General features: G+C 52.6%; 1 protein-coding gene across 1 annotated transcript; it reads right to left on the reverse strand.

Annotated features, from left to right (window-relative positions):
- Positions 1-2,759: 2,759 nt before the first annotated feature.
- On the reverse strand, positions 2,760-6,244 carry SRSF1 (serine and arginine rich splicing factor 1). Its single transcript, XM_042830356.1, has 4 exons — positions 6,010-6,244; positions 5,547-5,731; positions 5,153-5,325; positions 2,760-4,882 (listed from the first exon to the last, which is right to left on the reverse strand). The coding sequence occupies exons 1-4, from the start codon at positions 6,201-6,203 to the stop codon at positions 4,688-4,690; spliced, it is 747 nt and encodes a 248-aa protein (XP_042686290.1). The 5' UTR covers positions 6,204-6,244; the 3' UTR covers positions 2,760-4,687.
- Between the last annotated feature and the right edge of the window lie 4,444 nt (positions 6,245-10,688).

Consider the following 10,688-nt stretch of genomic DNA (forward strand, 5'->3'; position numbering starts at 1 on the left):
ACTTTCAAATCGTATTATACCCAAAGCACGAATCTTCAGCTGAGTCACACAAATATGAAACTCGCTTACAGGATGAATTAAAGCTATTAGAACACAGAGGTAATTACTCATGTGAACAATGGCCTTTTCAACTCTTTAATGATCACACAAATTAGTGCATAAAATTATGTTAATAGCCCCACAACTGTTTCACAGACGTTCAGTCCTGCAGCACGCGGCAGGCTGAGCAGCACAGGATGGGCAAAGCCAATGGGCCCTGGCTGTGCCTCCAGCCCTGCTCCTGCTGCATCCCAATGGAGCCCCTGCTCCGTGCCGGGCAGCGGCCACGTGCTGCACAGCAGCTGCATGAAGGCAGCACAAAGCATGCCTGAAGCAGCTGCACACAGAGCACTGCAGCCTGAGCCCCTGCTGCCCTCATGCACATAGGAAAGACTTGAGGGAAGGGTCCTTACTTAGAAACTGCATGGAATCCCATTTGTTACTCATTCAGCTTTCTACCTGAAATTGTTTTAATTGCAAATTAAGAGAAATCGCTCTTCCTTGTTGGCGATGGGGAACACTTTGCACTCGAGGGGGGAAGTTGGACCCTCATCTGCAGCTACGCCTGGCAGAACCAGGAATTGTTAGCATGGTGCCATGGAAGGAGAAGCAAGCTGCCACAGGTGGGACGGAGCCCCAGAGCCCCGACTGCCGCTACCGGAGCGAGGAGGCAGGGAGGCTCTGCTGCTCTAAGGCAGAAGTTTCTGTTAAAAAAAAAAAAAACAACACAGCAAACAACCAACAAAAAACCCCAAACTGCGGTTTGTAGGAGAAACCACAAGCTTTCTACCCACTTCTATTTTGGTGCTAATGTTGGGTTTATTATCAACCCAACGCTTATTATCAACGCTACCGGCGTCGCGCGCAGTTGAGGGCAGAGCCCTCCCTCCCTGCGCGGCGCACAATGGGCGCAGTATGGGCTCGCTGTTTGCTGCCAGCTGCGGGGCCCAGGGTGAAACAGAGCGGCCACACATCCCGAGGCCAACAATTGCCCTCAGTGTACCAACAGAGCGGCGCTTCGGCATCACACGGCTGCCTGCAAAGCGCACCAGCAGGTAGCAGCCTCCAGCACGGCAGCGGCGGGATGCCACGGGGCCGAACCCACCTGCAGTGCGTGAGCACCGCAGCCCTGAAGCACTGCTGCTCCCAGCCGTGCCTCGGCACACCGACACCAGCGCGCTCCCCCCCCCCCCCAGGAGCACCAGCCTTGCACAGCCTTACTGCTGCTGGGGAGCCCTCGAGATGCCCGTGGCAGCAGCCAATCCCGCAGGATTTGCAGCCAGGCGGCTGAGCCGCACAGCAGATGGAGCAGCTCCCTGCACACAGCTCTGCCCTCACCTGGGAGAGCCTGGAGGACCCGGCTGTGCACCTGAAAGCCTCCTCACACCTCTGCCATTACAGCCTGCGTGAGTACGTCCCACGTCCTGAAGTCAGCCAAGCACCCCTTCATTCAGCACTACAGCACATTAATTAGCTACATATTAGCTTGCTGAGAACCACTGGTTGGGCTGCACTGCTTGGCTCAGCACCGGTTCCTGTAGCACACTTACAGGACTGCAACCCCCTTCTCAAGGTCCCAACTCCTCTCCTGAGCAGTTTGCTTTCTTTCCAATCCTTGTGCATTCACAGCAGCCTTTTCCAGTTAAACCAAACCCTTCAAGGTTTAATTCTGCAATACAAAAGGTTTTGCTTCCCTTGCTATACAACTGTTGCAGGCTCTCCTTTCCTGAACACAGGTGACAGAATAGATTGAATTCCCATGAGGGTTTGGGTCTGGGGCGAACCTTCCTGTGCTCTGACAGCAGTGTGCTCCCCTCCCTCCCTTCCCACAGCCTAACCCTCCCAGCAAGAGCCACCACACCTCTGTGCACCCCAGATCACCTCTCATCTCTGCTGCTCCCCCCCTCAAAAAAGCAACTGTATCTCAAAAAAAAGAGCATCTCACACACACATCCCTTGCAGCGCAGTACTTCTGCACGGATGCAGCATCCTGTACCAAACTCACCACATGCAGCATGCTGTACAGTGTCACACGTTGCAGCACTTGGCTTCCCAACCCGAAGCTGCTCATCTCACCCTGAACACATCCGTGTTCCTGCCTGGAAATACAGCACGCCTCTGCCCTGCCCTGCGCAGCCACGCAGCAACCTCCAGCAGGCAGCCATTCCTGCACACACAGCAGCTTCCTGTTGGAGCACCAGCCCGACGCTCAGACACTGGCAGACAACTGCACATCCTATGGAAAGTTTTCCCACTCGCTGTGTCAACACTTGAATTCCTTGTAAACTGAACCAAGTTCAGCATTACCTCATCAGGAAACCGAAGGAACATCCACATCCTTCATGCTAGATGTGCCTCCTGCACGCAGCCTCCAAGTCTGCCAGTACTGGAGAAGCCAGGTGTGTGGACGCAGCCTGCAGTCAGAGCAGTTTCTGAGGAAGGCAGAGGGGAACGCTGGGCCCGGCTGATCTCACGCTTCCACGCTCACTGCAGTTGTTATCAGTACCAGAAGCAAAGCACCTCTTGGTGATGGTTAGAACTCCTTTTCCCCCAGCCAACAAATCCCATCCATGTCCCACAGGGCACCCGATCCTCCACGCAGGAGCTTCCTGCGGAGCAGCAGGTCGCTGTTGAACACAGGAGCCTTTTGTCTGCTGTGAACAACGCTGCAGCTCCTGGCGGTGAGCAGGCTTTGCAATCAGCAAATGATGACAACCATGTGTGATTTTTAAAAAATTTTATTTGTCAAAGAAAAAAAACGCAATAGCCAATTGAAAGCCTACTTAAACTCCAATTTTTTGACTTTAAATTTAGAGAAATGACTTTTTTTTTTTGTTTAAACAAACCCCCCTTTTTCCCATTCAACGTTTACCATCTACTCGTGCTGAATCCTTCCAAGGAGATTGCTCCAGCGTACCTCTCCAGGTCCTCGCTTTGCTCCTTTTACCAAAAAATGAAAAACTCCATCGTGCATCATAAGGGCTCCAATCGTCAAAAATAGGAAAGAAAAATCTTTGGAATAGCCAATTGAGTTGAATAAAAAAATCCACACGAATGCGGTTTGGTTGGGGCAGGAATCCACTCCTACGTTCCTGGTAATCTGATCCCGCTCCATGAATCCTTGCCATTCAGCCTCCCTATCCTATCCACATTATGATTTGAATCCAATGATCCAGCTCCAAGGATTGGGATCCAGTGAGCCCTCTCCAATCCAAACCTTTATAACCAGCAAAACCAAAAAAGAGGAGGCAAAAAGTTAGATACTGCAATGAAAAAATAGGATTCTGGGGAATGATCAGTTATGTTTGCCATCAATTAATACAGATGTACATTAATAACTATCAATTCCCCAAAACAAGCTTCTGAATGGTGATGCTATTTTTTTTTTTAAGAAATGTTAATTATTCGGAGGAAACACTGTAATATTTACATATGCCAACGGAAAATGCCAACATACTCATCGCTCGTACGGTGGTGTGCTACAGGTTTTGTGGTTGCAAAAAATGTTTATGAAATTGGAAGAGTTTACTGCTAAAGCTATCCGCCTACTGCACCTCTAAGCTACAGCCAGCACCCCTAGCTGGAAGGTAACAAAGTTAACTAACTGCAGTTTTCAAGCATACCGGTGAGTCAGATCTGAATTAGTCTGGGGGAAGGGCTGACAAACTATTCCCAACTAGGTTCTCTTATTTTTTTTCTTTCATTCTGATACTTTAAAAAAAATGAAATAGCAACGCTGTATCAGTCACACAGAGGACATGCAGATTTTAGCAGTATTGATATTATACTCCGTTTTAAAGATACCCTTGATCTGCAAGTGTAGAAGTACCACGGAACATTAACGCTTGTAACCAAATGCTGCAGGACAAAGTAAACCAATACTCCCCCCCCGTCCCGGTTTACTCCTTTAGAAAAAAACTAGAATGGAATAAGGAATTACAACAGCAAGTACTGAGCCACAATTGCCAAGAGGGCTTTAAAGAGGAGAGCAATTGTAGCCTGCAGAGACCAAGAGGTGCCTGAAGAAGTGACACGCAGGCGCACGTTCTCAATTCACCTGTCTCAGTATAAGGTCAATACTGCCAAGTTCATCTGTGACAATAGCACTTGGAGTCATACCATTGCCTCCATTATTGATCTGATCCTCCTCAATCCTCCTTTTGACAATCCTAAAATGATTGACATGTGCTCCACAATCCTTTAATCCAAAGCATTCTTAATCCATCTCTTCAGATATGTCTACAGAAAGACACACGAAAAGGCAAGATAAAATATAAGATCCCCCAGAAGAGACAAGTTAGCCACAAACATCCCAACATCCCCAGCTCGCATAAACCATAGCTGAACACTGAGACATTTACACAGCAATACCACAGCTCGAAGAATGGTGGTATTTAACTAGAACTAAATTGAAACAATCCTGACTGACATCAATTAAAATACAGTTTACCAAAGACATGAGGGGAATGTTGTTGTTACGGAGCAAATACTCACTAGGGATTTTACACAAGAATGCAATTCAACACTTCAGCCGATTTGAATAAAACAGTTTGAATTAAAAAAAAAAAATAAATTGAAAGACTGTACTGAGTAAAGGAAAACTGTGTACAACATGGGGTTCTACAAAAAGATCAGAGCTAGTGATCGCTTATGTACGAGATCGGGATCTGCTGTGGCGGGGAGAGTAGCGTGGAGATCCTCTGCTTCTCCGTGGGGAATAACTGCGGCTTCTGCTGTTGCTTCGACTACGGCTTCTGCTACGACTACGGCTGCGTGACCGAGATCTTCCATAGCTTGGACTTCTTGGACCATCAACTTTAACACGGATGTAGGCAGTTTCTCCCTATTGAATAGACAGAACTTTCGATTGAAAGGTCTAGGCTTCAGGGCCATCGTTTTAGGCATGCTGACAGACTGCAGATATCGTTTACTAAAGCACAGAAATAGACACCAAGCCCTTAATAAAGTCTATTCCGTGACGAACTGACAGCAGACTCAGTTTAGCTGCTTTGTGTATTAACGCAACGAACACCACGTGTTCCTTACCTTCACATCCTACTGTTAAGCCCTTTGTATCCAATTCTGGCCAAAACCAAGTAAGGGTGAAACCTACCTCATGAGATCTAAACTTAGTGTTATCCAGCTTTCGCACAGCGTAGGTCATATCTTCCTTCCGTACAAACTCCACGACACCAGTGCCATCTCGGAAAACATCAGCATAACATACATCACCTGCTTCACGCATGTGATCCTTTAAATCCTGCCAACTTCCACTTGGAGGCAGCCCTGGATAAAAAGCAACACCCAGCTTTAAAACCCGATCGCGCGGGCCTCTCCTGCGGGGAGAACGGCGTCAGGAGGCCGAGAGCCCCCCGCGGCCACGAGGACCGTTCGGCCGAGAGCGGCCTGCCCCGCGGCACCCGGCGCCCCTCCCGAGAGAAGCGAAGCCGCATCGCCCCCCGCGCACGGCGGCCGGAAGGACCCGGGGGCAGAGAGCCGTGACTCACCCGATACGATCACTCTGTACTCCGATCGCCGGGACGGGGGGCCGTACCTGCCCCGCGGGGCTCCGCCCCCTCCGCCGCCGCCACCTCCTCTGCCGGTGCCCCGGCCGCTGCGAGGGAACTCCACGCGGAGGCGATACCCATCGTAATCGTAACCGTCCCGCCCGTAGACGGCGTCCTCCGCGTCCCTGCGGGTCGGGACGGGCGGTGAGCGCGGCCGCGCCTTGCCACGCGCCGCCCCCCGCAGCGCCTTTGTTCCATTCCCCGCGGCCCCACCCCGCCCCCGCCGCCCCCCGCGCCGGGCCCGCAGCGCAACAGCACTGCACAGCACAACGTAACACAACGCAGCGCAGCACTTCGCAGCGTAGCGCAACGCAGCGCAGCGCCGGGGGGGGCGGGCGGAGCCGGGCGGCGCCGCGCCCAGGGCCGCTCCCGTCCCCCGCCGAAGGGCCCCGCGGGGGCTCACCTGGGGTCCTCGAACTCCACGAAGGCGAAGGGCGGCCCGCCGCGGCGGTTCTTCAGGTCGATGTCGCGGATGGCGCCGTATTTGTAGAAGACGTCCTCGATGTCCTTGGTGCGGATGTCGGGGGGCAGGTTGCCCACGTAGATGCGGCAGTCGTTATTGCCGGCTGGGCCGCGGATCACGCCCCCTCCGGACATGCCGAGGTCGGCAATGGCTGCGGCGGTGCGGGGCCGGTGCGCGGAGCGCGGGCGGGCGGGCGGGCGCGGGGCCGGGCCGGGCAGACAGGAGCGCACACGCCGCCTCCCCCAACCGCCGCTTCAAAATGGCGACCGCGGCTTCCCTCGCGCTTGCAGCGCGCGCAGCGATCTCACCCCGCGGCGCGGCGCCGCCCACGGCACTCGACTCGACTGTGGCGGTTCGTATCCCGCCGCGCCCTCGCCGTCGCGCACGCGCGGTGCTGCGGTAAAGTAGTTCCTCTCCTCCGTCTTTCACCTCCGAGGCTCCGCCGAAGAGGCTGAGGCCGCGTGAGGAGCGCCGCTCCCGCCCGCGGGGACGGGATGAACTCGGTTCTCCCTCGGAAAGCCCCGCCGTCCGCCACGGTAGCCCGGCGCTTTTTCCCCGCCGCCGTTTTCGGGGCTCCGAGCCGTGTGACGTCACGTCCGGTGCGGCGCTCGCGCCAAGAAGGCCCGGCCGGGGCTGGGGGTGTCCCACAGTGCGCTGCGGCGGCGGGGGCTCTTGGCGCCAAGGCGCGGGGCGTGGCCCTGCCCACAATGCAGCGCGGGGCGCCGCGGGCTGTGCGCGGCGGCGGTCGCAGTTGAGCCCGTTACGTCGCGTCCTTTTCCAGGCCGTTCCCGCCCCGTTCCGCGGCCGCCCAGAGGGCTGCGGCCCGGCCTCTCTGTGTCAGCGTCCGTGGGAACGGAGGAGCGGCTCCCCGGCCGCTCAGCCGAGCGCGCGCGGAGACGATCGGGACGGGCTTGACCGCGCGGAGGCAAAATGGCCGCCCGAGGGTGCGTAGCGGCGTCGCATCCCGCCTCCGGGCGCCGCTACGGGGCTCCCCGGGCACAGCACGGCCGCTTGGCTGCCTTCGGTCAGCAGTGCTGCTTCGGGAATCCAAATAAAGGGCAAACCGAACGTCAGTGGCCGTTCGCGTCTGCGTCAGTGAATAAAATAAAAGCACGAAAACTTGGGGGCAGATGGAGGCGGAATTTCGTGTAACGATGGGCGCTTTGTGAAGGTGTGAGCAGAGCCGTCAGGGAAATAACGGCCTGCTGTGTTTGTTTTCTCTAAGAGATTGGAATTTATATGAAGTCACTAAAACACCAGGATGTTACCCTTGTTAGTCACACATCCCTGACATTTCTTCAGGCAGCAGATGCAATTTTTAACATATAAATTGCTTTTCGCTAATGAGGCTGCAATTAGATGAGCCAAGCTTTGGTTTAAAAACAAGCGTTATTTTGTCCGGCAGCTCCTCCCTGGTGACAGGCAAGTCACACATCCTCTTTTTTGTTTTTTTCTTTTTTTAATACAGCAAAAACTTTTGCCCGGCTCGGGAGGGCAGAGCATTCCTCGCTCCGTTTGCTCACGCTTGGCTTCCTGGAGGTTGCGCTTGGCTTTTGCAGAGGTGGCAATGCGTTGTGAGGTCAGATGTGGCACGGGGGCAGACAGCGGTTGGCTGCCTGCAGCCTGGCTGGCTCTGCCAGCAGCAGTTGCTGAGACCGCCTGGTGCTGGAGGGCTGAATCACAGCACCACGGGGATGGGGGAACACAGCAACTCAGCGTGGAGAAAACCCCTTGTGCTCCTGAATTAATTAAGGGATTTTGAGAAATGTCCTAGCACTTGGTAGTGGCTGTCGTGCTTACTTCATTTTCATATGTTAATTAAAAGAGTGTATTCCTCCAGCAAACGGTGATCCTCATGGCATTAGAAAATGTTTTGTAGCGAAAACATTCTCGCTATGAAGTTTCAATGTGCTTGATTATTATCAGTGCCTTTCAGTTCCCTTTCTGTGGGTTCAAGTGCAGTAATGCCCTCTGCTCTAATGGTTTCTGATGTTGGTGATACCTGTGCTGGATTGCTGGTGGTTTAAAGACTGCCGTTAATCACAGAAAGATGTGATGAGCAAAGCCCATCATCAGAAGCGGTGCTTTACCCAAATGCAACTCCTGGTTCCTGGGGATTTCCTGCATCTTCAAGGAGTTTTAATGGTTTCACCGTCCTCTTGAAACCAGAGTGTGAACTCGTTGCAAAGACCCCAAACACGCTCTTCACATGTGTGGAGAAGGCTCCAGCCTATGCCTGGGAATGATTCTTAATAAACTGCTGGAAGTTATTCTTAAAGGCATCATAAGATAATGGTGAATCTCCCTGGTCTGCTAAAACCCGCCACACAATTTCTTTTGTGTGTTAATAGTCCTTATAACTACTTTAAGTGATTGCTTTAATTACTTTAATGAAGTGTCTCTTCATAGAATTATTGAATGTTTTCTTTCTCATTACCTTTTTTAGCTCCGTGTTATCAGCAGAGCACTGAAAGCATTTGGGTAAGCTGCAGAATGTTTGGTTGCTTTTTCAGAGCTGCTTTTGGCACTGCAAAATAACAACCCCTAAAGCCCTGATTGTTTGGGAGAAAAGGGCTGTTTTTAAGCAGTGCTGTGAGCTGGAACAGTTACTGTAGAACTGAGTTGTCCAAACTTCCCGATCCGTGACAATGGCTCTGGGGAACTGGGTTCACTGGCAGATCAGCAGTGACGCAAAACTGCACAGACTGTCTCTGCAGCTCTACATGTTGAGCCAGAGGTGTCTCCATGCCATGCATTTACTTGTGCTCATTTTATTTATTTAGATTTATGCATAAGCCACAAGATTCGGTGTGCACATGCAGTGGCTTGTCCCGATGCACACCTTGGCTGTGCAAAATCTACCTGAAAGCCAACCCAGGTGAAAAACACGGATGGAGGGCAGGGTGAGGAAAGCCACCAGAAGAGCGGGCAGAGATGCAGCCCCTGTGCATTAGGACCAGGGTCATACCAAAGTCATCAATGCGACTTGAAAGGTGATGGAAGTTATTTGCTAAGAGTTAGGCTGAGCATGTCTGCAGGGCACCCAGTGCGAAGGGTCACAGTGCTGCCATGGGGCACTGCCATGCTCTGTTGCTGCTCCCGCACGTGATGCCTGTGAGCTAACAGCACGAGGATGATGTGTTGGGAGAGATGCTTGGGTTTTAGGAATCCTGGAACACTGATCATTATAACACCTACGCCCCCGAAGCTATTAAATACGACTTACTCAGAAGAGCCGTGACTGTAACATCTCTATTTGTCTTGCTAGCAACAATTAAAAGCTCATTAACAAAATTAGGTTTTGGTGGGATATGCGCTGCCTTGTTGTCACGTTGCCATGACTTCAAGGTGAGGTTCCCTTGGGTTCCTCACCATGTGGGTGGAACTGAGCCCAGAGTCCCTGGCGAGCCCCAAGCTGCTGTGGCAATTGCTGTCCCTGTGGTCCCCGCTGGGCACTCGCACTGCGCTGCCGGGTGCTCTGGAGGATGAGGAACAGAAACACTGGTAATGAGCACAAAACACGAGCCCTCTCCTTCCTGCCAAGGAATGAGTAAACAAAAGGCACAGCCATCTCCTGGGTGCTCATTTCAGCGTCTGTCTGTCCAGCAGGGACACGAGGTCCATGCGTACCAATGTCCTCTTGGTTGTGTCTCTCTCAGGAGTGTGCGCAGATCTGAGGCTTTTTGCTCTCCAAAAATAGCCCCAATTTTTCAGGCCTCAGTAGTTTGTAAAGGAGGTTTTCCATTAGTGTTCAGTCAGACTGCAGGCAGCAGTGATGTCTGTGCTGTGTTCTGCCCGGGGTGTTCAGGCAGAATGTGACCCCACATGGATGTAGTTCTGGTGATTTCTTTTTATACAAGCTGTAGAAAAGTGTATCCACAGCAGCTACCTTACATAGCAATTCCTTATGTTGTTTCCCAGGCAGAACATTACCATTTTGTTCTCTGAAATGCCAGACATGGGCAGGCAGGAGAGGTGCAGGGGGCTCCGGGAGAGCTGAGCTGCAAAGGCATGGGGCCCTGCTCACCAGGTCAGCAGATGGATTTGTTTCCTTTTGCACGGGGCTGTGCACCTCGCTGCAGTGCTATTTTCCATTACGGACCTCGTGTCCGCAGCAAAAGGAACAAACCAGCCAATGCACGCTGCTGGCCCTTGGGGGAAACATAAAGCAGCAGCTCAGAACACTTTTGTTTTCTTTGAGAGCATAAAAGACGTCAGAAAGTATTTGTTTTCCCCCAGGACTTTTTTTTTCTTTTTCTTTTTTATTCACCTTTTTCTTCCTTCTCTCCCCACTGAGCAGAGAGCAGCCATGCACTGTGACCGCTTGCCTGCTGGAAGCAAACACGAACCAAATGCTGCGCCGTGCCAGGGCTGATGGACAGAAACCTGTGCCTTTTCCTTGCCATGAACTCCATCTCAGCACCTCCAAACCACAGCAGAGTGATGCTCTGTGGCCCAGGGAGCACAGCCAGACCCTGCCTGGGCACGGCACTGCATGGGCTGCACTGAGGGGAGAGGGTGGGGATGGACAGCATGGGATCCAGAAGCAGTAAATTACGCAAAGTCGAGTTGTCTCTTCAGCACTTCTATTAGTAGATAAAGCTGCCTTTTGTTTGGAC

This window comes from Centrocercus urophasianus, unplaced genomic scaffold, assembly GCF_019232065.1.
Source record: "Centrocercus urophasianus isolate 14NV4802_14NV808 unplaced genomic scaffold, USGS_Curo_1.0 seq_33, whole genome shotgun sequence".
Classification (NCBI taxonomy): Eukaryota; Metazoa; Chordata; class Aves; order Galliformes; family Phasianidae; genus Centrocercus; species Centrocercus urophasianus.

Coding starts and splice junctions, on each gene's coding strand:
- SRSF1 (XM_042830356.1), bottom strand. CDS start 6,203: ATGTCCGGAGGGGGCGTGATCCGCGGCCCAGCCGGCAATAACGACTGC. Junction 5,326..5,546: donor GTACAGAGTGATCGTATCGG/GTGAGTCACGGC, acceptor CTTTTTATCCAG/GGCTGCCTCCAAGTGGAAGT. Junction 4,883..5,152: donor CTAAGTTTAGATCTCATGAG/GTAGGTTTCACC, acceptor TCTATTCAATAG/GGAGAAACTGCCTACATCCG.